Genomic DNA, 22,772 nt, shown 5'->3' with positions numbered 1-22,772 from the left:
CTCTCTCCCCTAAATCCACAGGATGACACAGAGCAACCTCTGCCCCTAATACTGTGGGGCATCAGGAGCTTTCAGGCAGAGACACCTCAAGGGTGTTTTCCATTGCTAACTGCAACACTCGCATTCTTTCTGTGCTGCCTGGTAGCTCTCCCTGAATCAGTATGCATCCATGCAACTCTTTCCCACTGTCCTGTAGCCTGGAAGTCATTATGCGTGAGCAGCTCTTAGGAAATGGGAGGGCAGAGGAGCACTTTATTCCTTGCCCTGGGTTCTCCAAGTGGAGTGATCCTCAGCAAGGTCTTTTGGATGAAAGGAGACATCTCATTAGTGCCCCATGCTAATTACTAGATGGAACAAAAATAGGAGCATAAAGATATCTGTGGGCATAAGCACTGTATCCTGTAACCCCATCAGACCACTGATAAACTTCATCCTAAACCCAGCCATTCCAGCTGGAAAGCTTCCTGTTCTGATGGTTGATTTTTTCCCCCTCTAATTTTCAACCTAAATGTGTTCACAGTGCATTTATTCTCTTGTTGTCGTGCCAGCATTATCCTTTTGCTTCAGCAGTTTTGTTTGTCTCCTGTGATATATTTAGACAGCAATCCTATCCTCTCTCTGCCTACATTTGGCTAGGCTAAACAAGCCAGGTTCTTAAGTTTCTTCTTGTTTGATAGGTTTTCTGTTTCTCTCAGGGCCTTTCTGCACCTGTTCGTTTGAGTTTATAATTTTTAAATGCGGCTGACCAGATTTTTTTTTTTTTGCGTGATGCTTTGTTATCATGCCTGTACAATAGCTCTGGTATTTCACTGAATTGCCTAGGCTGCATTTGCTTTTCTTATGGCATCATCATCTCAGTGATCCCCAACACAGCTTCAGTGGTTGTTTTTCCTAATTTTATTGTGAATATGCACAATTGTTAGCTAAATTGGGTTAGCTATGTAAATCCCTCTCCTCTCTCACTGTCTCATGCCTGACAACATGGGGTGGAGCTGAAGTCATCACAGCATAAGTCTGCGCATGTTGATGCTTTAAACTGGTGCCTTGTCCTCAGGGGCAAGCTTTTTCCATGAGGGCTGGCAAGGGCTTTTTGCTGCATCTGCTTATGTGTTGGTTGATGTAACTATGCTGGAGTGAGGAGCTGTCATTTGTCCTGGTAATAAGTGGGGGGAATGGGGGGGGGGCTGAGTTCCCAGCCTCAGCTCCCAGGCAGCTCTGTCCCCGTCCCTGTGATAGGGGTCTGTGCTGCTGGAGGGCTCATGTGATGGAAGGCTCAGCAGAAGGGCACAGCAGCCTGGGCTTGACCTCTGAAGTGCTTCTGGCCATATCTGCAGCTCAGCTACTCCTTGGATTTTCCAGAGCTAGTCTTCTGCAGCCCTACTTTTTGTAATTCACTTAGAAGGCAGAGAGTGTTTTTTCTCTTCCTGGCAATGTCGAGAAGCCACCTCTCTCTCTCTCCTGTTCCTCGCAGCTTCAAGGGAAGCGGTTTCCGTACCCCCTGTCTCTTTCTCCAGCCTGCCTCTCCAGCTGGGTGGAGCTGGCTGTACTGAGCTGTCAGCTCCTGCTTTTCCACACGGAGCTGAGCCCTCTGCCAGACTTTTCAGCTATAAATGGATCTGGCCTTTTCCAAACCATCCCCCTCCCCAACACCAGGAGATGTTGTGGGATGCAGGAGCTGGGCCAGGCTTCCTCTGAATTAGGAAAACATATGATCCAACCGCTGGCTTTTTGTAGATTCTCTGGTGGAAGCATCGTGCCTGGCTTTGGGGGAGCTGTGTGTGCCCTGGTGAGGGCTGTGCTGCCGAGCTGGTTGTGTGCACTGCTGTTCCCAGACCTGAGAGCAAAGCCGGGGCAGACCTGTAGGTGCTATCCCCGCACATCAGCCCACAAACACAGCGCCATCTGATCTGAGTGCTGTGTCTCCAGGGAAGGCCAATGTTTTTGTTACTGGCTGCATCCTGCTTCCACATCCGAATTAGGCACTTAAAAGAAGCCTGGCTTTTTTATGTAATGAACAACCTCGCTTGCCTCCCCTAATTTTGGGATTTATGGCAGAGATCCTGAGATCTTTTAAGCTTTATTGCATTCTTCCTCCCCTGAGAGGCAGGGAGGTTCAGCATCTTCTCGTTCACCAGGGAGCCAGGACCTGAAGTATGCACACCAAGGTGACTCAGGGAGTCAGTAGCTGCCCTGGATTTTAAACTGAAGTCTTTTGTGTCATCAAGTGCTACCTCCATCAGCCCTGCGGGCATCCAGGCCATTCATTCCATGAAGAGTACAGGTCTGTATTTAGAAAACTAATTTGTACTCTCATGTTGAAAAATTGCAGTCTGAAAGTCTGCTAGTTTGTGTGCTTCATAGAAGCTGCTGGGCAAGGTTCCAGTCTGGTGACCTTTTGCTGGCAGCAGTGGGTTTGCGTCCTTTGGGCTTAGACAGCAGCACCTAGAGCAGCTACTTCAGAGGCTTCCTTACCTCCTGGCAGTCGTCCCTCAGAAACCTTCAGGCTGTGGATAAGGATTCATAGAATATTCAGAAGGTGCAAGCCTGGTTTATGGCTGCACAGTATTCTGCCCGCAGTTCTGCTTCTGGTTCAGTTTTTGCTGTGACAGCAGATGCTGTCTGACACATTTTCCTGTGCAGGATGCCTGGTATCCTCAGTTTTCTCTAGTCAGTGGCTTGGTTGTTTTGCCTTTTGGGTGGGTCTGTAGAGCTATTGACTGGGCAGTGTCATTGGGTGATACACAGGAATATATATTTTCTTTTTTTTAAGGTCAGCTGGAAGATGTAATATCCCAGACCAGGATATTACATAAGGGTTATGGTTCACTAAAACCTCATATCTGTCTTCCTTCTGGGATTGTGGGCAATATTTTGCATGAAACAGGTGAGGGATAGATGAAGTGCTCCTTCACCCTTCCCCACTCCATCCCCGGGCTTTGAACTGGGAATATATGAAATGAAGATACTGTGTGTAGTTGTAGGTACCTGATGCTTTTTCCTGTGGAAAGCTCTGCTGAAGCTGGGCCAGGCATTAGATCCTTCTGGTTTTACAACTCAGCGTGCTTCAGGTTAAACTTGGTTGTGAGGAGGTTTTCTGCTTGTTGTGTCCCTCCCAGATATTCAGGGGGGCTGGCTACCCCAGTTCTCTCTGGATTTATGTGATCTGCATTCCACGAAACACTTAATTCTCAGTTAAGTCCTTCACCAAGCCCTGGACACATAGCAGAGTTTTCAGAGGTTTGTTGGCTCTAGGTCTCTGTCCCTTTGATTCTGGAACATAAAGCCTGATTAAGGTTTTGGTACTGATACCTTCTGCTCATCTGAAGCCAATAGTTTCTCCTCCTCCTCATTCTTTTGTGTGCTTGCCTGGACTGGGAATCATGGTTTCCACAATTCACTTCCATTGTGCCTGGGGTCAGTGTTTGCTGAGCATCTTTGTAGTCCTTCAGCATTGCCCTGGACTCTGCACTTCCAACTGAGTCCTCCATGGAGCCGTGGATGGGACTGTCACCCAACAATGACAGGCTCTTTTAGGAATCCTTGGCAGAATGATGATGGCACTGAATCATATTTACAATTAAAGCTTTATTTTCTTAACAGGTTCCTGGTGACCAGGAACCATAGAATGGTTTGAGTTGGAAAGGACCTAAAAGATTATCTAGTTTCAACCCCTCCATGGTGGGCAGGAATGCCACCCAGTAGATCAGGTTGCTCAGGGCCCCATCCAGCCTGTTCTTGAACACATCCAGGGGACATCCAAAACTGCTCTTGGCTGCCTTCACAAGAGGAAGTTCAAGTTAGCTGATTTCACAATGGCTGGTTCAAACTGCACCAGGATCCTCCTTGAATGCCAGGGCAGGACATTTGTTCAGACACACATCCGTGAGTGCAGATTTGGTGTGCTGCAAATCTCATTCCAGCAACAGGATGTGGAATGTGGCCATCCTGCTGCTGTTATGGTTGTGCTGCCATATACACAGCACTGAGACTGTGCCTGGCAAAGCTTTGGAGTACGTCTGCCTGTGCATGGCCTGTGTCAGCGTGAGTTCAGCTGCACATCACGAGCATTAGAGCTCCACAGTCCACTGTGGGATATCCACTCAAACAGAGCATTCCTGGTCAGTGTGCTTGGAGCACGCCTTGTCAAATGCTATGCTTTACAGGGCATCAGGTACCTGCAGTGCCTGATCCTGCAGGGATCCCTGTGAAACACACGCTGTGAAACACATCTAGCTATGGTTTGGAAGATGTAGTGAGGACTTTAATTTTTCTGACGATTCTAAGGTAGTCAGGGTGGTTGGTTTGAAAACTGCCTGAAGAATTACAGGTGTATCTTGCAGAACTTTAGCATGATACAACAGAAAATGAGATTTCATGCTGATAAAATGCCACATATAACAGTGATTTGTGAACAGTTTCTCACTACCCATAACAAGCCCTTTGGAGTCACTGTGAATTATTATCTGCGCATATCAGCTCAATGCTCAGCTGTAGCCAAAAAAGGTAGAACTCACACCGAAAACAAAAAATGCTGGTCTGTATTCTTTTATAATAGGTATTCAGTCATGTTGTGCCTGTATCTTGAGTTCCACATACCAGCTGGTCACTGTCTCAAAAAGAGTGACATAGACCTGGACATGATAGAGAAAAGTGGAATGGGGATGATTAAGCTTCTGTAGGAAGAGAGATTAAACAAGGAAAAGTAGGTGACAGTGACAAAGAGTAAAGGCCTATAATGTAGTGTTCAGCAGGGAGAAGTTGAGTAAGGAATGACCTTTAATAAACTTTGCTAATTCTCACAGCACAGAGGAAGCACATCCAGCAAAATTATTTATTAGACTGGAGGTTAAGGAAGTCCTCTTTCAACACAGTTGATTTGTAGAACATGTTGCTACGAGATGGCATGAAGACTGAAAATACACACAGATTCCAAAAGGAACCAGACACCTCAATGGCAGAGATGTGTTTCAGTGTCTGTGAAATGTGATTGTCAGTGTGCGACCTCCAGCTCCAGAAGTTCCTGATTGTTGCAGGCTGGAAGAATGTGTTTTTAGGAGAAATCACTCCATACTCTGTGATTTGTATATGCCAATGCCAAAATGTTGGGGGTAGGGCACTAGATCAGAAGAATTCTTGGAGTAACCCAATAAGGTGGTTCTGGTTACCAGAACGTGCTGAAGCGGGGGGGCAAAAATGAACTGATTTGGTTTTGAGCACTTCTGGTCTGATGGCTCTCTTGTGGAAGATACACACAGGTCACCACAGATTTTCTTATCACTTTTATTAGCAAATCTGGGAGGACTGTCAGGAGAAGGGGACTGATGTAGGCGTTGCCCACTGGCTCACAGGGTGTGCCAGTCCAATGATTACTGCTCTGCTAGGCAGGCGAGATGCCTGGCATTAGCTATCCAAACCTGTCTTTGTTTCCCCTTGAATTCTGGTTAGGATATGATTTATGTCCTGATGGAACAAAATCTGGACTGTTAGAGCCTCTTATTCACATGACTGTGGGTGGTGGTGTTATCCATCGAAATGTCTCGTCCTACGGAAAGGGGAAAGAGCAGGCTATTGCAAATTCTACTGTGAATTCCTTTATCCTTTCCAAGTCCTGTGTTGCAATTTCCTTCACAGTCTAAATAGCAAAATGTCTCCAGTGTCCCTGCACTGAGAACTGTGAAAGTCTGGAACTGCACAACTTTGAAAAGTCTTGTTTGCTCATAATGGAATGCCTTCAATACTGATTTTAGGAGCAGTAGTAGGAGCCACTGTTATTTGCTGCTAATCCTTTTGAAAACTCACCAAATCAATGCTTCTGGATTCTTTGAGTTGTCTTTTGTGGAAACTGGCTGAGGCTATAGCAAAAGCAAAAAACAGTAATGGGCATATGATTTTTGTCTGCCATTCAGCTTGCCTCACTGCTTAAGCCTGAATGTGGTATCATAGTGAAATTTTGGGAACACTAGACTTAGTATCATAATTTTACTTCTGCCTTGTTCCTTGAACCCCAAACTACACACTCAGAAGCATTAGAATGTTTGTGCCTCTTTCGATGGGATGGATGAAGTGTTTAAAGCCCATTGCCCTCTCCCTGCAGAGAAGAAAAACGTCTCTTGGCAGCGTCAGGCTGTTTTTAAACGAGACAAATGCCCATGGTGCCTGTCTGCCAGAGCCCCCAGCCCCTACACCGCGTCCCTTTTTAGCCCACTTCTCCACGCATCTATATCTGGCTACAATTCCTTGCTCTGGGAACGTGACCTCATCGTTGTTTTGGTATTTCCAGTGATTCAGCCTGGTCCGGGGCAGGGAGGAGTCATTCCTGGTGCAGGCTGACGGGTGTTTGTGCGTTTCTGGAATTCCAGAGCAGTGCAGCCTCAGCCCTTCCGCTGCTTTGACAGCTCGGCTGAGGCCGGGCTGGTGCACCGCATTCCTGCCTGGCAGATGGTCTGGGCGCAGCTGGTAGAGGGACTACCTGCTTTTGGGGGCAGTGGGGATCCCTGTCTTTGCAGCATATCTGCTGTGGTGAGGGTGAAGAAAGCTGCGAGCAGTAGTTTGTGTGTCGAGGAAAACCACAAGAAGTCTCCACTTTATGGGTGGTAACAGAGTTCCGCAGAATGCTCGTTCCTGTTTATGGGCTGCCAGCACCCCATGACGAAGTTAACTTTGCAACATCTGCAGGAGCTTGGTAAGTGTTGTGGCCCTTTTTTGGCAGGGGATGCGGGGGGGGGGAACTGAGGCACTGAGTAGGGAAGTGGCCTGCTTGAGGTTTACACATCTGAGCTGGAGGTTCCCCCCGTCCTGACAGAACAGACCACACTTGCTTCAGAACCACATGAACTCCCTGTTCTTTGTCACTGGTTTCACCCAGAGGTCACCTGTGTGAGCTATATGTCTGTCTGACACAGGGCTTAGAGGCAGTGCCTGCTGTGGTATGAAATGTCTCGAAACAGCTCCTTCTCAGCCTCCCACTAAGGTCTTTCAAGGCTTGTTTGATGGGCACTGATTAAAAGCTACAAACCCTCTCTGATGCTGGTTCCAGTTGTAGTGCAGCAGAGGCAAAGCCCCCAGACCCTTTGACACTTTGCTGCTTTGCTGACCTAGTTCCTATCCCCCGTCTTTCAGATTTGGTGTAAATCCAACTGCAATTCAGCTTGTAAATTACCCCAAAATGGCAGGGGAAAAGAATTCTAGCAGTAGGTACCAAAGACACTGAAATCTGGAGAGAGGGTAAGTGTCAAACATGTGGGGCCCATGAACGCGGGGAGAGGACCTGGACAACGGGAATGGGCTCCTGCACCATGAGCTGATCTGACAGATGGATGGAGCGAAGCTCCAGTCAGCCCTTCTCCCTGGTGTGGTGGGCTGCTGTGGCATTTGCACCAGAGAAAATGTGAGGCTGGGGCTTGTCCCAGGTGAGGCTGGAGCTGTCCGAGTTGGGGCGCAGGATGGAAAATTGGACAGGTTTGCATTTCTGCTATGCAAAATACTGGGTATGGAGCTGTAGGAGCTGCTGAAGAGTGTGGAATTGGGGGGGGGGGGGTGTCTCCCCTTGCTCCTGGTCACTTCTTCCCAGGCTTCCCCTGGCAGGCAGCTGCCCTCCCAGCCCGCTGTCCGAGTGGGCAGGCAGTGGAGCCGTCCCGCACAGCCCCGCCACGCTCTCCCCGCTCTCTGCGCCTGCTGTAAATGGCTCTCTGTAACACGAGCTGCATTTCTGCCATAACCCTCTCCAGAGCGCATCTGTATTTACACTGGGGCTTTCATTAGCAATCTGGCCCTCGCGCTGCCAGCAGCCCGCAGCCCTCGCTCCTCTCCCCTGCCCACACGCGCTGTGGGTGAGACCCTGGCACCGCTGTGCCGGAGGAGGGGCAGGTGGCTGGCAGCAGGAGGAATTCCTCAGCCGGCTCCTGTCTGGAAGAAGTGCCTTGTCATGTTGCCTGTTGCCCGCCATCCTGCATCAACAGGGGTGCTGCCGGCAGACACTCCCTGCAGCACGGCTCGCTGATCCCTGAGCCGGCACGGGGACAAGCTGGTTTTGCTCTGGATTATCGCTGGCTCTGCATGCTGTATTCTTCCTGCTGCTCTCGTGCCATTGCTGCTGCACTCGGCTTCCAGCTGCGGTGAGCTGAGCCCTCGTCCTGCGGAGATTGTATCTAGCAAGGTAGGAGCCGATCCCTTCTATTTGTTCTGCTGAAAGTAATGTGGCCAGTCCTACCCCTGCCTGGAGAGCATGTGTTAATTAGTGGGTTTGTATTGCATTGTTCTGTAGCTCTGTGAACAGTCAGTATGCTGCTCAGACTGTAGCCTCTCTTACAGGGAAAGAAAATGCATATATACATTTTATTTTTATCTACACACTGGAGAAATGAAACTTTGGGCCCTTTTCTGCTCCGGAATGGGGTCCTCTCTTCTGTAACTTCTCTGTTCTCATCCAGCATCCTGTGCATGTTCTCCAGGTCATGTCACCTGCTTCTGCGGGAGATGTGAAAGTAGAGTGCAGTCTGATGTGTCTTGGGAGACAGTGGGAGGGAGGAGAAACTCAAGGAAGACAAAAATCAAGGAAGTTCAATAGGCTCAGAAGTGGCTCTAAAGAAGTTATTTTTAATCCAGAAAATTAGACAGGGGAAGAGCCTTCCTTTCCCTAGATAGTCTCAAAAGGGTGATTTGTTTTTGTTTTGTTTTGTTTTGTTTTGTTTTTCCTTCAGTTCCTTAGGGCACACTGTTTTGGTATGGAAAGGCCTGAGGCTGCTGCTGTCCCTAGGATTGAAGGACTGTCAGTCTTGTTGGTCTGGTGCCTTCTTTCTAGTGAGCCTTGCTGGCATTTAAAGTTTCACCTGACCCCACAACTGCACACCTTTGCCTGTGTGGTATAGGAGAAAAGAGGTGACGACTGAGAAACCCTACCCCTTCTGGATTTCCCCACAGTAGCCAAGGAGAGATAAAATAGGAGGGCATTAGCATTTTCTGTGTTTAGGCACAACTGTTCCCTTTTTAGTCCACGGCAGCTGGGATGTGCTCACAGCCATCCATCTTTCCCAAGCTTACTGTACCTGGGCTTCCCTCCCATATGGATGAGAGTCTGTCTCCTCAGCAGGATACCAGGCCTCCTGCAGGTGATTGCTTACTTCTGAGCACCAGCCCAAACAACAAACTATGTTTTAGGGTCCCCCTAGGTCTCTGTGAGGAGGATAAGGGGGTGCTCTAGCTTTGCTTCCTTAGCATATCCTGCTGTGCTGCCAGTGGGTGTATAAATAGTGCCCACAGTGTACTATTTTGGTGACAAGCTCTTCCCAGGATTCATCCAAAGAGTTATGTGAGCAAGTGTTAAAAATAACACCAAGCCCTGCCCAAGTGCTGGCATCATTTCAGCCAAAGTGTTGGGAATCTTCCATGGAGAGCAGCCTTGGACCCTTGAGGGGGTAGGGGGGACAGGGGGCAGCAGAGGGGGTCCAGCAGGGCTTCCTGTGTTTTCCTCTTCTTACTGGTCCTGCTGACCACAGGGGACTGTGACCCTCAGGTTCTGCAGGTGTGCTGATATCAAGAAGGTGTGAGGCTTTCACTTCTGATTAGGTTATTTGCCACTGGGCTTTCCCTGTGTGTTTCTGAGCATTATCACTATGTCTAATGTGAGGTACAGGAAATTCCCAGAGGGGTTAAAGCTGAGCTTTAATCTCGCCTGCTGCCAGGTCCCTGCTGGTGGCCAGAGCTTGCTGCTTCACTAGAAGGTCTTGAACTGTAGCAGTGGCTTATGTAGGCATTCTGGTCCTGGGTTAGGTTTATCCTGAGGACTGGTACCTGGAGATCAGTTTAAGTGTGGAAGGCATATTAAATCTGTGAGTTGCATTATGGCCATAGATCTGGATTCTTTTTATCCATATAAACACAAAAGTTCTGCCCTTTTTGTGGTGTGGTCAGTGCCTAGAACTGAAAGCTGGATCACACAGTAGAGATACCTGAGGAGGAGTCGTGCTCCTTGAGCTGTGCAGCCAGTGCAGGATGCACCATCCCACCGAGAGGCTGGAGCTGTGGTTTGTTTCCCTCAGGCTGGGTTTTGCCTGCTGTTGATCAGGTCCTACACTAGGTAGGCAGTTTCGCTGCTCTCGTGCTGCTGCAGTATCAGCCCATGCTGTGTACTGGAAAATAGGAGACCTTACTGGAAAGCAGCAGACCTCACTGAGTCCTTGTCCTCAGTGTCTGAAGCCCAGAGCTCACAAAATGCTTCAAAAAGTGCTTATGGAGGGGCTCATGCTCAAAGAAACCTCATCTGAAGAAAGAGATAGTCCCTTTGCAGCTGGATGTGGCTCCACTCTTGCCTGGTCTCACATGGGATGTAGAAGTGGGAGTGGAGCACCGATTGGTTACACAGTTTAATACATGAAGCCTCACACATGGGAGAAGAAACAAGAGGTCACCTGCTTGTAAATTTAGGGGCAATGCTGGGGTTTCCCTGTTTTCTCTGAGTTGAAAGCAGCTGTATCATGGACAGGGGAGACCACACTTCCCGTTCAGATCCTGGAGTTCAGAACTGCAGCATTAATCCCCCTCTACAGCTCCTTGGCCTCCATGTTTGCATCCCCAGATGCATCAGTTCTAGTTTCTGGCTTTGTAGAGGAAGAGCCAGATGCTTATGCCTGGACTCAGTGATCTTAGAAGAGATCTTTTCCAGTCTAAATGATTCTGTGATTCTGCAATCCTTGAGTGCTTTCAGAAGGGCTGGATTTATTTTAAGCTGATAACAGAAGGTTGCTGTGAAAGCAGCAGGCATACAAAAATTGCTGAAAAGGTCACAAGTGCATGCTTCACCTCCTCTGATTCGGGATTACTAATTCTGGCAGATGTTCCCAGGGATGGAGAGCAGGTCCTGTTAGAGCATCATGACCAAGCGTTTTCTCTGGCTGTTGCACTGAGAATGAGTGAGAGCAGAGCAGATGCTCAGCTTCTGGCTTGGGCTGTTCTATCTCCAATTCTCCATCCTCCTCCCCATCTCACCATTTAGCTGGTCTTCTCTTTTCTGTGCTGTGTGAGAGGCACAGGCTGGGTGTGTGCACAGTCTGGAGTGCTTTCTTAAGCGTGAATTGAAAACACAGGCTTCAGAATTGTCCAGAGATGGAAGTACATCATGGAGATGAAAAGCATGTGTCTGTTTTTCCAGGAACATGCTCTGAGCAATCAGTCCTTCATCAGGGGCTTCCTGCTCCTCAGTTCTTGTGTTCCTTCCTGCTCCTCTCCCATGTCCAGCCAACAGAGGAGCTCTCTGAGTCACCGTTGTGGCTGCTTGTTAATAGGCCTGAGCCAAGGCTCTGTCTATTGTCATATGTTACAGAGTTCCTGAGGGCTCTTTCAGGGCTCTTTCCACCCTGGCATGCTCTTGTTCCTCTGACTGGAATGTTTCTGGAGTGTGTGGACACGCTTTTGTTTGTTGTCCTCTGAGCACCTCTTTGCTGGATGTTTCTCGATAGTCTTCTAATAGTTCTCCTATCTAGAATAGTCTTCAAGGCTATTCTCTAATAGTCTCTGTGGTGCCAGAGCTACACACCACAGATTCCAGGAGTTCCTGAAGTGCCTAAATGTCTCCACGGGGAACCCTGTAGGGCAGTGTGCCCCTGCTCTTTCATCTGCCTCACACGAGGCTGAGCCCTATTTCAGTCTGTCCGACACAATCCAAGCTTGGCAGGTTTGTCAGCCATCTCCTGTGACCTGCTTTGCCTTCGTGTCCTGCCTCAATCGCTGCTGCCTGGGCTTTGCCTCTGCCAGCTTTTATTTTCTATTTTAAAGGACAGGACAGGATTTCCTCCCACACACGGATTCCCTTTATCCCTGTAGCATTTCCATCACTGTGGGTCTTTCTCCAGCCTGAGCGAAATCATTGCCCAAAGCCAACAGGCAGGTATTCCCCATTTCTGGCTCTGTGTGCCTGCCTGCCCATAGGATGGCTGCCTGTTGGCTGAACGTGACTTTTGGAGGAGGTAGACTTTGCACAACTGGCCACACAGCAAGTAGGAGCTGCGAGTTAAATCACTTTGTGCCAATTAAACATACACTGATAAGCACGTACAGCCACAAGGTTGCTTAATCATGGGCTGACCTGATATGGAGACCTTGAGTAGAGGTGACTGATGATCCATGACAGCTTGCTGTCCTAGATGGGAAGAGGTTAATAATAACAAGAGAGAAATTTGGAAGGGCTCTCAACTGTGACCAAGGATCATCTCTGACAATACCAAATTCATGAGAAAAAGGTCTTTCCAATGCGGTGGGTGAAAGGAGGATGCTTTAGCACTGGCTGAAAGCTCGTGCTAAGCATGTTCTCTTTAGGGAAAAAGTACATCTGGAGTATGTTTTTAACAGCCAGGTGGATTAGTTACTAGATCAGCTGGCACACAATGCTTTTCCACTCTCAGCTGCACCTGTATGTTTGCTGTGTCTTTCCAGGAGCATGTTTGTGTTTCTCCAGGTAGTCTGCCTCATGGAATAAATAGCTCTCAGCTTTTAATCCCTCATTAGAGGTTCCCTTCTTCTCTGAGTCAAACAGAGATCACACGACAGTAGGACCTCCAAAAGATATATAATAATCATATCTCCCTGACCCAGGCACAGTGACCTTGGGCCATGCTATTCCTTGGATTTCTTCATTTAATCTCTAGAAGCTACCAGCAAAAGGGACATTATCTGCTGCATTGTGTTTTAGCAATCCAGTCCCTTCCACCTGTTGGTATCTCCTGGTGCCATGGGTTGACCAAGGCTCTGAGATGGGCATTCGTTTGGCAGCAAAGCTGGAGAAAGACAGTATTTCCAATGTCTGACAGTGAGGGCCTGTGAAAATTAATAGGACTGCATGCCTCTAAATAAGTAAAGCAAAGAGCTTCCTGAGACATACAAGACCATGGAAAATTTTAAGGAAACCAGCCTTACCTTCTGACTGTTAATTTTTTTTTGGTGTAGTGGATGGCTAGTTTTATCTTTTATACTTGACGTCTAACTTAAGCTTTCCTGTCTGTCCCTTAGGGACACTCCTCTTGTTGTTGAGGAGGTGGAGAACAACTTGTTCACTGGCTCTTGGCAGCAGCCTTTTATACGTTTTGAAATTGCTTTCATGTACCCCCTGGTTTTCCACAGAGAACCAACCCATTTGCTTTGCAATTTAGTCCTTTCTGTCCTTTTTTTTCCTTGTTGCCTTTGAGCTCTCGCCAGTTTGTCCATTTGGGATATATGTCCATGAGGCATGAGCCAGTGTTGGGCAGAGAGGAAGGATGACTCCAAGTCTTGCATATGACATGCCTGTGCACACAGCCCTGCATATTGTTTGCCTGCTTCAAAGCAAAATGCCACTATTGCTCAAGCTCAGCCTGTGATCTGCAGTAACCACAGATCCCTTCTGAATGAGCAGGTCATGCACCATGATTATGGGTGGGGATGTGCAGTCTGTGCTGTGTGAGATGTCATGGTAATGGCTATAATTTATGTCAATCTGCTGTTTGTATGCATACCTTATCCCTTCAGCTAACAGTATTGGTACTGTAGACAGCATAGGTGAAGAGTAAAAGACAACTATTCCATCTGAGAGCCAGCAGGTTAATATATAAGTGGTGGACAGAGTATCAACAAGTTTTCAATGGTTCTGTTCCCTTTCCCCTTTGCAGCTTTTCTGGTGTCTACTGGGATGTGGGTGCTCAGGAGCCCAGGCAGTCTCTTGTTTAGCACTGGAGTTCTATGCTTGCCAATATTCTGCTATTGCATTGCTGGTGGTAGGTGGGGTTTGAGTGTATTTCAGCAGTCTCTTTTAATCACAGAGTGCTTTGCAGAAGCACAAGCTGCTGAGATATTGCTTTATTTGACACTAAAACATAACCAACCGGGGCAGGTAACACTGCAGAGCAGCACTGTGTGTCCAGTTGGGGTGGTAAGTGGAGAAACTTAGGGCAAAAATCAGTATAAACAACCATTATTAATATCATGTGTCTCTAATAAATCAGACAGTGGTTATTTGCTCTCTGGGCTTCGTTGCAAAGTGAAGTGGGAATGTTTCAGAGCAGGGAGGCCTGCTGGGAACTCGCTTTGTGGCAAGTTGACAGATCTCCCTGCTTGACTTCTGCTGTTGCTCGGAACAGGGATGGCAGGGAGCTCTTTGGCATGTGCAGAGTGAGGTGAGTGTGGGTTTTCTGCTTGAATCATAGAGTCATTGAATGGTTTGGGTTGGAAGGGACCTTATAAATATCGTATAGTTCCAACCCCCCTGCCATGGGCAGGGAAATACAGAGCAGTTGCCTTGGGAAACTGCTGTTGCCTTGGGAAACAAACTGTTTATGACTCAGTCCTGAAACGAGAGGGCAGGATCTTTTTCCATTCTTGGATGTGGACTCTCATGCGTCCAACAGCGATGTTTTTCTTCTCCTTTGCTTGCCCTTTTTCTTGCTACATCCCTTCCACTGCAGACCCTGTGAGCCTTGTGTGCCGTGCAGTCACCCTGACTTTGAGTCACCCTGGCTATGCCCCTGGAATGGGAAGGGAATGTCACTTCGGTGCACATCATGGGAACTAACCATACGCAGTCACTTCCCTCAAGCAGTGTACACAGTGAACCATTTCAGGGCTGCAGATTCAGCTCAGCCCTGCAGCTTTTCAGCTGCTTAGTTGGAAGTACATAACTCTTATTTGAGGTCAGAATACAAACCGGTGAATGCAGCAGAACTGTGGCTGCCAAATTCACCATCTCCAATATAGTATGTAATGTATAGTGGCAACTTAAGGCTTTCCTCATGGCAGTGGGGAACTATAAGTTATGGTGAAACCAGTCATTTAGGTAAATTGTGCTGCAGGGGCAGCACTGGTCCCATTTTGAAAACTAATAGAAGTGAAGCCAGTAACACCTTAATATCTACTGTTACCATGGCTGCTTAGAGCAATTGTTTACCAGATTAAAAGGCATATATATTTTATTTTTTAATAATATCCTCTCTGCTTCTTTTACCAAGGCTTTGACTGGTGAGAGTTTGTGTTCCCACTCAGTGTAGCATCAATATCTGAGTGAGTACTTGAAGAAACAGGGTTGCTCTTAGAGCTACTTAAAACACTCTGAAACCTCAGGCTGGATCAATTATGTTGAGGCCTTGCTTTAATTCAAGATTTTCTGTACCTCTTTAAGAGCTTGGTTTATCAGATTGAAGCTGAGCCTTCAGACGTGATTGAGGAGCTGCTCTTCTGTTCGTGTCCTCATTTCCCTCTGCTATAGAAACATTCAGCTATTTCTTTGTGCTCTTGCTTGGGCAATACTAAGTATTAGGAGTAAAAGATGGGTGCTAAGAGTTGGGTTGTGGGGTCATTTCTCCCTTTCCCATAGAATTTTGAGTGATTCACATCTCCCTGTTGCCCCAGTCTCCTGCATGTAAAATGTTGATAGCAGCACTTTTCCTTGAAAAAGACTATAAACATACTGGAATCTGGGGCTGGAAGGGACTGGAGACAGACAGCTGGTTGTGGGCAGGGTTTGGTTTTCCCATAGATGTCTCAGTAGTGTAGAGGTATGTGGAACTCAGCCCAGCCCTGGGGGGATCCGTGCCAGCACTAGCCCTATCTAGTAGTTACGACTTTTTATGGAGCTTGTGAGGGCCTCTGTTCCTGGTCAGTGAAGCATCAGTTGCCAGCAATGGGAAGGATCTCACCTCAGTACTGGAAGCTGAAAATCCACGTAGTGATTGGAATGACCTTGCTCAGTATGATTTTTCTAGAAATGGTTGCAGGTGTAGAGCAAGGAGGGGGAGCAAGGAAAGCATGCATCATATTATCCTAATTCTTTTTTTCCAGGGGATTTGCTAATATTTTATCCGTTTAGTAACCTGAAATGAATCTCTCAGGTGCTTCTCCTACCTACCCTTGGATCCATGTGTATTTCTTCCATACATAGTACCCTTTGAGAACTAAGAAGCAGTAAGCAGACTGGAGTAAGATAACAGGAAAGTTGAAAGAGGAACTACTGGTCTGAAGGGAAGTTGTTAGTGGAGATAAGCCTTCAAATGGAAGCTGTTCAATACATCAGATAATGCTCTGAGCATTATAAAGTTAGACTTCACTAGTGATGTTTCCTAAAGACACAAAGCTAGGAAGCGTTGTCAGAGGCAGTTCAGTGTTATTCAGCAGGAAAAGCTGGGATGTCCTTGAGGAATAATACAAATGGGAGCTGGATGGTTCAGAATTGCATGGCTATGTGCGTGCAAAATGAGCGAAAAGTTCAGCTCCGTCCGGGAGCTCACTGGGGAAAGTGGGAACGATGAGGGGGGGAGACTCAGGGGCTTAGAGTGACGTGCAGGATAACTGTGAGTGACTAGTGTGATGCAGCCATGAAAAAGATAAATGTCATCCGGTGTGACACGTTGGACAAAACATTGGTAGCAGAGATGGGGAAATTTTAGCATATTAAGGCATGGGAGACCTTGTCTGGAAGACTGTGTTTGTTTCCAGTCACTTGCTGAAGGCTGTGTGCAAACTTTGTCTGGTCCAGAGAAGGAATATGGGTATGATCAAAGAAATGGAGAGCCTGCCTAATGTGAAATGATTAGAGAACGCAGATGATGTAACTTTAAACACGGACTGGGATAAATGCTGATGATAAAGCTCATTTTTGGAACATGAGTGGATAGAGGTGAGCTGTGCATGGATAAAGATAAGCTGTAAACTCAGAGAATGTTCTTAAACATCAGAGGGATGAATTTGGGGAATTAATTCTCTTAGAAGACAGCAAGCAACAGGAAATGTCCAAGTTTTTTTTTAAAAAAACAGCAACAACTTTCTCTTTTGAAGCCATTTTCTCTTTTGAAGGTGTGACTCCTGCCCTGGGTTGCTAACCCTGAAGAAATCAGTGCTGCTGTTCTGGGCAGCGGGCAGGACTCACTAGGACACAGAGTCATGATGAGGGGCTGGTGAATCCTAATGCTGTGAATGTGTTTGCAACCAGCATAACCCCAGAGACTCTTGTGCTTCTGTCCTGAGATCCCCTTGGAAGGCAGGTTCAGTGGGGATTGGTTAGTGACCCCCCTGGGGAAATGTGAGGGCTGAGGGCAGGTGTTTCCACTATGCTAACATGTGCTTTTATCAATCTGGGTGGATTTTTGACCCTTTGTTCAAAGGCCCATGTATTTGTTCCCACTGAATAGAAAAAATGTCAAGCACATGCCGATAACGATCAGCCTGTATTGATCTCTCTGTGTTAGAGAGATGTTGTTTGACCTTGAAGCACTGAGTTTGCAGGAATGGGAAATTGTTTTGATTTTTCTTCATGAGGAATTTTATGAAGTTTCATCATCTCCTCCTCTCCTGTTGGCTTCTGTACTCTGGTCCCCCTTGCTCTAGTTGTGCTCTTAGTTCAACTCTGACCAACATCTGTCTCTCTGACATTTCCAAAACAGCCTCAGTGGTGATGGATGGGGTTGCCATGTCTTGGGAATTTAGATTTCTGCCTTGAGCAATGAGTGAGCGAGGTGGGAAGGCACTGAACTGCTTTCACCTTGCTCATGAGTAGTCCAGCACGTGGGAAAGAGTGAAGATGTCCCATGGCCATGCTGCAGGTGGGGTCATGATAGGCCAGAATCTATACCCTAGGCATAGATTCCTGCTGTTGCACCTGCAGATAGCAATGCAGAGGTTATCTGCTGTGGTGGAGAGCTTGCTGTAACTCATACCACTTTCTGTTTGCTTGAGAGGAATGGACACACTGAATGTAATGAGGGCTTGGTCAAAATACCCATCCTTTCGGAGGAGGTGGCAGGCAGCTCCCTTTGCTGGGCTGTAGCAGTGAGCTGGAGGCAGCAGCTGTGAGGGTGGTCAGAATTGTGACCCCCACCTCATGGTGATTAAAGACCTGTTCCAGCAGGGTGCTTGGTGTCAGAGCTACAGCCCAGGCAGCCGGCTGGGATCTGGGGCTGAGCTGTTTCCAGTTGACACATCGCTGGAGCAGCTTTGCACCAAATAGGTGAGAGGCTGGGGCAGCTGGTGGATGATTTAGCTGCACAATTGCAGCAAAAGTGGAAAGGGTGGGGATGTGCTGACCTCAGCAGCCAATTCCTGTATGGTATATAAAGGAAGAAGCCTGAGACCAAGACACAAAGGTGTTGGGCTTTTTTCCACCTAGTTGATCTATTTGTGTCCTAGTTGTTGACAGCAAGTGCTCTGGGTACACATACAGCTCATGTCCAGTGTAAGTGCAGCACCTGGGGCTCCCCCAAAGGGGTGAGTTTTGCTGCAGCCCATGACAGGGAGTAGGATTTTCTGCCTTATTGGAGTGCACAGTTGGAAGGTTGTGTTGTGCATTCATTTCTCAAAACCCTGGAGCAAGGGGTAAGGAGATGAGATGGCAAAAATTCTGCCTGATACTTGGGATGCTTGTGGATAATGAGACTGACATTGCTTGATAAGGAATTTTTCCCTCCAAGCTATGCCCCAGAGTGCTGGTGTCTGGGAAGCACTATCCCTGCCTGCCCAGTTTGAGCAAGATGAGGACCCTTGTTACTGTTGGGGCAGAGATGTCCTTGCACCTCCATCTCCCTCCTCTTCCTTCTCCAAAGAAGACTGTGCTGGCACAGTCACCAGCCTGCATTATCCCTGCTCCCTCCTTGCGTGAGACTGTGGAATCAGCCACGCTCCCCTTCTCACACTGACTCATCTCCGTGATCAAAGAGAAGTCATCTCCTAGAAGACAGTCTCCCAAAGAAAGAGCTTTGTTCTTCCTCATTAGTTCTGAGATCTCCTGCTACCTGCAAAGCTTTGGGACAGGCCATCAGTTCTTACTGCTGTTGCTGAGAGAGGCAGATTGTGGAGGGAGGTGCGTCAGAGGGATATGTGCTGCAGAGGGGCGAGGCCATGTGAGTTTGGGATTTGGGAAACATGCAGAACATGTTTTAGGGAGGAGGATACAGATGTTCATGTTGGGAGCAGATATGTGAATAGGAGTGTTTGTCAGAGAGCCCCTTGTCTGCTGTGTTGCTCTCTCCGATTTTTAACAAAATATCCCCCTGAGTTCATGTGCTCTGGTGTGTGTGTCTGCTACACAAGGCAGGCATTGCTGTCAGTGAACTGGTTAATGCCAGTGTCCTGTGGCAGGGACAGGGAGGCAGGCAAGCACTCAGCCTGCCAGCATTTATACCTCCTGGCGTCAGCATTGGCAATGCTTGTGGAGGACTGGGGAGGGCACTGAAATAGTTTCCATTCTCCTCTCTGCTGTGGGAACGAGTTTCCTGGGTAACAAATGCTCCTTGTTCTGCACAGAGCTCCACAGCTGAAACTCTCTGTCTCCTTCCTCGCTGCTGCTCCCCGACTGTCCCAGCTGAAGGGGCCGGAGATGTCTGCTTGAGCCTGCCTTAATTAACGCTGACAGTACAATGGGGCTGGCCATACGGGGGTCCTGGAGCTGCACGCTAATGGGGGCACAGTAAATAGTCTCATTTACTGCAGCTCGGTTGGAGCACAGCCTGCCAGGACTAGCTTTCTGCTTGCTGTAATGGCCAGGCACAGAGGTATGTCCCTCACTCCTGCATCCTACCTGGGGCTTGTCCCTGCTGCTTGAACAGGACTGGGTGGTGGTGTGGGTCCCCAGCATTCCAGGAAAAGCAGGCAGTGGGCTGGGGAGCATGGAGTACCCCCAATGGGGCAGATACATTGGCCTTTTGGGAAGGACCTGCGAAGCCTGAGCTCCGGAACTGGTTGAGGGAGCATTGCCCATGTTTTGGAGGTGAATAGCAGAGCTGCATCTGCGATTCTGGCTCCAGTGCATTGCAAACAGGCTGCACAGCCCATAGCCAGCTCAAGGCCCTTTCTGTTTTCTTGGTGGAAGGGTCTCTCCCTTCCTTGGAGGGGAAGCCCTAAACTGTTGCCTCTGGAATCCCTGGTGGGAGCTGCCCTGGGTTTTCAGTGAGAAATCTGATTTGAATGTTACCTGAAGAGATATTTTAAAAGTTCCTAGTGTTCTGGCCTCTGAGACAATTGGCAGCCACTTCCAGTAATAAGTCTTAGCATTTTTCTAGCATAGGTGTTTATTTTGACCTCTCCAGAGGTAGAAGCTTCTGAAAAGTGTTATGTTGTCTGGGCTGTTGTATTTGTGTTACTTGGTTCCTGTTTTGGGTGCATCAAGGCCTAAAGCAAAAAGTTTTCAGCCATGTGGCAGTTATTAATTTCTCTGAACTTTGTGTGACATTTTTACCCCTTCTTTGACTTACCTGCTCACTTCCCATGCAGACTCAGTTTAGGAGATGGAGTTTGGTTTGAGCTCATAGGGATTGCCTTTTCCAGTGTGGATGCTCCAGTCTCTGAGCTATGCTTGGCTCCATGCAGGGCTATAGGCACGAGGCTGGATGGGAAAGGGCAATAACATGAGTGGTCCCTCCAGGATGGATGGTGCTTCAGTGTAAGAAACACCTCCCCTGGCACAGCCTGAAGCACAGCTGAGTTTCTGGGGTGTGTGATCATGTCCTAACTGGTGAAACACCAAAAGTAGCCACATATGTCCCTTGCTGCAGCTACCTGTGCCCTGTCAGGACCCGCACTGCTCTGCCTATGGAGCAGGTTCCATTTCTGCTCTGGTGAAAAGAGGTGATGGAAAAATCCTTTTATGTAGCCCCAGGATAGCAAGAGAGCCCAAGCTTTGCAGGTGGTGACCCCCTGTTTCGGGGAGGGAGATCTGCAGTGGATTGTTTTGCAGAGATGCTGCAATTTTAGCCCAGGTCATGGGCAGCACTTTGATCACAGACTGCAGCTAATAGTTAGTGGGATCTTGATTTGAGATCCCCTGTGAGACCAGGGACTGCAGACATCCTGCCCCTGCCAGGTGCTTTCGGAAGTGCTGGTCGTTGCTTCTTGCTCTGGATGTGGCTGCATTTCAGGGATGCTCTGTAGATACTGTTGATGAAGCTCTTTAGGATGAGGCACTACAGGAATTTCAAGAAGCTTCAAGAAGCTTCTTGCAGTCTTCCCATCCTCCTCCTCCTTCTGCGCATTACTTTGCAGACTGCCATTTTATTTCCAAGGGTTCTAGCTGCCATTATCAACGGTAGGAACATAACACTCCAGTCCCTTTTGCTTTCCTTTACATAGCCAGGGTAAGAGAACAGACAGCTTGCAAGCACACATTATCCAAAATACAAGCTCATCACAGAATAAGATGCTGCAGCTCTGTTTTATGGCACGGACTTTAATCTTTTTATTTCTCCTCATGCTGCCTTCCTGATTTCCCAGTTCCTATAAGAATCAATCCTCCATCATCCAGCTCGACTCACCTCCCCTCCTCTCCTTTTCTGCTCCCTCCCATCCCCTGCCTTGTCTGAGGTTCCACAGGGACTGATTGCGAGCTGGAGCGGCGGTGCTGTGGGCATGCTTGTTCCTTCACACGCAGACACGTCACAGCAGCAGCAGCAGGAGCGTTGGAGATGTGATTGCGCAGACCCTCTGCATTGCCAGGGATGCAGCTGTGAAGAAAAAAAAATAAGAAAAAAAAAATTGACTCTGTGTTTCCCACAGCATCCTGGTGAGGAGAGCACGGAGCCTTCTGGAATTGGAGTGCACAGTGGTGCCAGAGCAGAGTGTGTTCACTGACGGGAGCTGGGGAGCGAAGGATCTGCGGAAAGGTGAGATGGAGAAATGATCGGGGTGGGCGTTAGCTGTGCTGTTGGTTTTCAGGTCGGTCGTTGTCTTGCACTGTGGCTGGTTTGTTTTTGTAGAGGATGCCAGCTACCCGATTAAGGATTTTAGGATTGATTTGTCTCTTTGGAGGCTGCACTGCTTTGGAGCTGCTGTGATTATAATGGATGTGAGCGAGCGGGGAGGCTGGGGCTGCTGCGCAGAATGCGTGTTTGTCTATTGTGGCTGTGAAATAGCAGTTGTCATGTCCAGGGCTGGTTGTGCAGGGGCGAGCTGTGCTTTGCCCCGGCAGTGCCGCTGCACAGCTCTCCATTGTGCCTGCCATGACAGCCGAGCCCACACGGATTGTTGTGGTCCTGCCAGCTACCATGCTCTCTGTGCATCCCTGGTGGTGATGCTGCTGTGCAGCTCAAAAGCTGTTTTGACAGACAGCGCTTCCATGAAAAGCCAGAGACAAAGGGCTCAGACAGAGGAAAGGTTGCTGTCAGTGTGGTTTTCAGCTTTTTTTTTTATCCTTTTTTTTTTCCTTCTTTTTTCACCCTAAATACTGGTAAATGATATGTTCAAAAGGCATTAGGATAAAATATTATGGCATCTAAAACACTGCTCTTCTGCTAAGAGACACAAGAGCCGTGTCCTGGCTGGAGTCCTTTGTGTTGCCAGGGTGTGTCTGTGCTGGCTGTGTAAATGGATGCTTTCTCCCTGCCTCTTTTCACAGATCGGATGAGAAAGGTTATCTAGGAATGGAGGAATTATTGCTTTTAATTACTGAAATGAGGGGTTCAGGCTGGGTACCAGTTACTAAAGCTTAATTACATGGTCTTGTTATAGCCAAATCCCTCTTTTCCCTCCCCGCCTTCTTCTTCTTCCCTCCCCCACCCTCTGCACAAATCCTTCCATCAAATTGCCTCTGCATATGGGAGAATGGCTTGAACAAAGAGAAGGATGTATGTGGGATATGGATATAGATGCTGGAGGGGCAGTGTTCAGGATGACAGTGAGAACAATAAAGCGAAGGCATAAAAGAACGAGATTTCAGTGTGTGTGCTAAAGTGACGTGGCCGTAGAGGAATGTGCAAACGGGAATGTCATAACAAAAGGGGATATTCAAAGAGCAAGATTCAGTCTTTCTGGGTTATGGAAGATGCTGAGCATGTGGG

The 22,772-nt window shown here is 48.0% G+C and overlaps 1 protein-coding gene across 8 annotated transcripts in view; it reads left to right on the top strand.

Annotated features, from left to right (window-relative positions):
• Nucleotides 1-22,772, top strand: part of RUSC2 (RUN and SH3 domain containing 2) — a 60,468-nt gene that overhangs the window by 3,351 nt on the left and 34,345 nt on the right. For 2 of the 8 annotated variants that reach the window (XM_018077270.2, XM_018077267.2), the window contains exons 1-2: nucleotides 7,854-8,155; nucleotides 21,493-21,599. Coding sequence is in view for 1 of the 8 variants with exons in the window: in XM_018077271.2 (XP_017932760.2) it covers nucleotides 6,612-6,682; nucleotides 21,493-21,599 (178 nt within the window). In the remaining 7 variants the exon portion in view is untranslated. Of the gene's footprint in view, nucleotides 1-6,369; nucleotides 6,683-7,852; nucleotides 8,156-17,816; nucleotides 17,957-21,492; nucleotides 21,600-22,772 lie in introns of those variants that run through there. The other 6 variants (XM_018077268.2, XM_018077273.2, XM_018077271.2 and 3 more) reach the window with 5 other exon arrangements.

The sequence above is a fragment of the Manacus vitellinus genome, unplaced genomic scaffold, assembly GCF_001715985.3.
Source record: "Manacus vitellinus isolate BGI_N305 unplaced genomic scaffold, ASM171598v3 scaffold_36_pilon, whole genome shotgun sequence".
NCBI classification, from domain to species: domain Eukaryota; kingdom Metazoa; phylum Chordata; class Aves; order Passeriformes; family Pipridae; genus Manacus; species Manacus vitellinus.
This window is presented reverse-complemented; position numbering and strand designations above follow the sequence as displayed.